Genomic DNA, 1172 nt, shown 5'->3' with positions numbered 1-1172 from the left:
CGCGGCCCCGGCAGCCTGTGGCCCAGTGGCACCAGCTGAAGGCCTGAGGCGGCCAGAGAAGGCCCAGGGGCCGGGGGACCGGGCCCCCATCATGCCCGCACCACTTTATGCACAACGCCCGGCCTGGCCCCTGCCGCGGGTGAGGGGAGGACCCTGCTGGCTCGGCCAGGGAGCGGTCCCAGAGATCATTTGGGCCCCGTTTCTAGAAAGTACCAGCCCCCCCCTCCGCCAGGCCAACTCTGGGGGGGGGCTGTGGGAGCCATTTTCCTGCTTTGCCCCTTTACCTTCCTGACTTGCTGATACTAAAGAAGTGGGGGAGGTCACGAGAGCCAGACGGGCAGACGGGCAGATCCCTCCAGAGGCCCGCCAGGTGGGCACCGTCCCCCGTTTTCTTTGAGGCGGTGCCTGGAGTGGAGAGAGGCCCAGGAGAGGGGAGGCCGAGGTGCTGGGCCCCAGCCTGGCCCCGGGCAGTTTCAGGTGCCGGCTGGGCCCTGAATGCCAAGGACAGTACTGAGCCCTCGGGGGTGCTGGAGCCGCAGCCCTGTGTACTTGTGTTGTGTCCACCATGTGTGTGTATGTGTGTGCCCGCGCGTGCATGTGTGTGGGTGGGGGGCTCGCTCCCTGTCCCCCTGGGGCCAGCGGTGTGAAGACTGTGCAGAGGGCAGGGTTTCATGGAGAGAGGCGGGGCCGGAGGCTGGAGGGGACAGTGCACTGAGCCAGGGGCAGGAGAGGAGAAGCGGGGAGGGAGGAGGGGTGGGGAAGAGGGGCAGACGCTGCTGGGCTGAGAACTGGGCTGCCTCCAGTGTACCCCCTTCCCCCCAATCCCCGGGCTTCCCTCTGCTCAGAGTTCTCCAGTAGCTCCTTCCCCGGTGACATCATTCATCCCTTGAGCATTGTTTCACACCTTTTAGGCACCTACTGTATGCACCCCATCCCGCCAGGACCCACCTGTGCCCTTCCTTCCAGAGACACCCTTGTTCATCCCAGATCGCACAGCCCAGCCCTGCTGGCGATATTCTACCCGAGTCCCACTTTCTTCCCCTTCATCTCGCTCTGTCCATGCAGACCTGCCCCCCCCCGCCCCCCGCACACACACTCACACTCATATATACACACACTCCTCCCCTCCATCCCCCTGCTTGCTCACCTTCCCAGTCACCTCTCTGCTCCTG

At 65.0% G+C, this 1172-nt stretch overlaps 1 protein-coding gene across 1 annotated transcript in view; it reads left to right on the top strand.

Moving 5' to 3' along the window:
• The window catches only part of SYT7 (synaptotagmin 7), a 24563-nt gene extending 24516 nt beyond the window's left edge, over positions 1-47 (top strand). Inside the window, exon 6 of the mRNA XM_015569809.1 lies at positions 15-47. Coding sequence (XP_015425295.1) covers positions 15-47 — 33 coding nt within the window. The remainder of the gene's footprint in view (positions 1-14) is intronic.
• The last annotated feature ends 1125 nt before the right edge of the window (positions 48-1172 follow it).

This window comes from Myotis davidii, unplaced genomic scaffold, assembly GCF_000327345.1.
Source record: "Myotis davidii unplaced genomic scaffold, ASM32734v1 scaffold826, whole genome shotgun sequence".
NCBI classification, from domain to species: domain Eukaryota; kingdom Metazoa; phylum Chordata; class Mammalia; order Chiroptera; family Vespertilionidae; genus Myotis; species Myotis davidii.
Note: the sequence above shows the minus strand (reverse complement) of the source record. Positions and strands in the feature narration are given on the sequence as shown.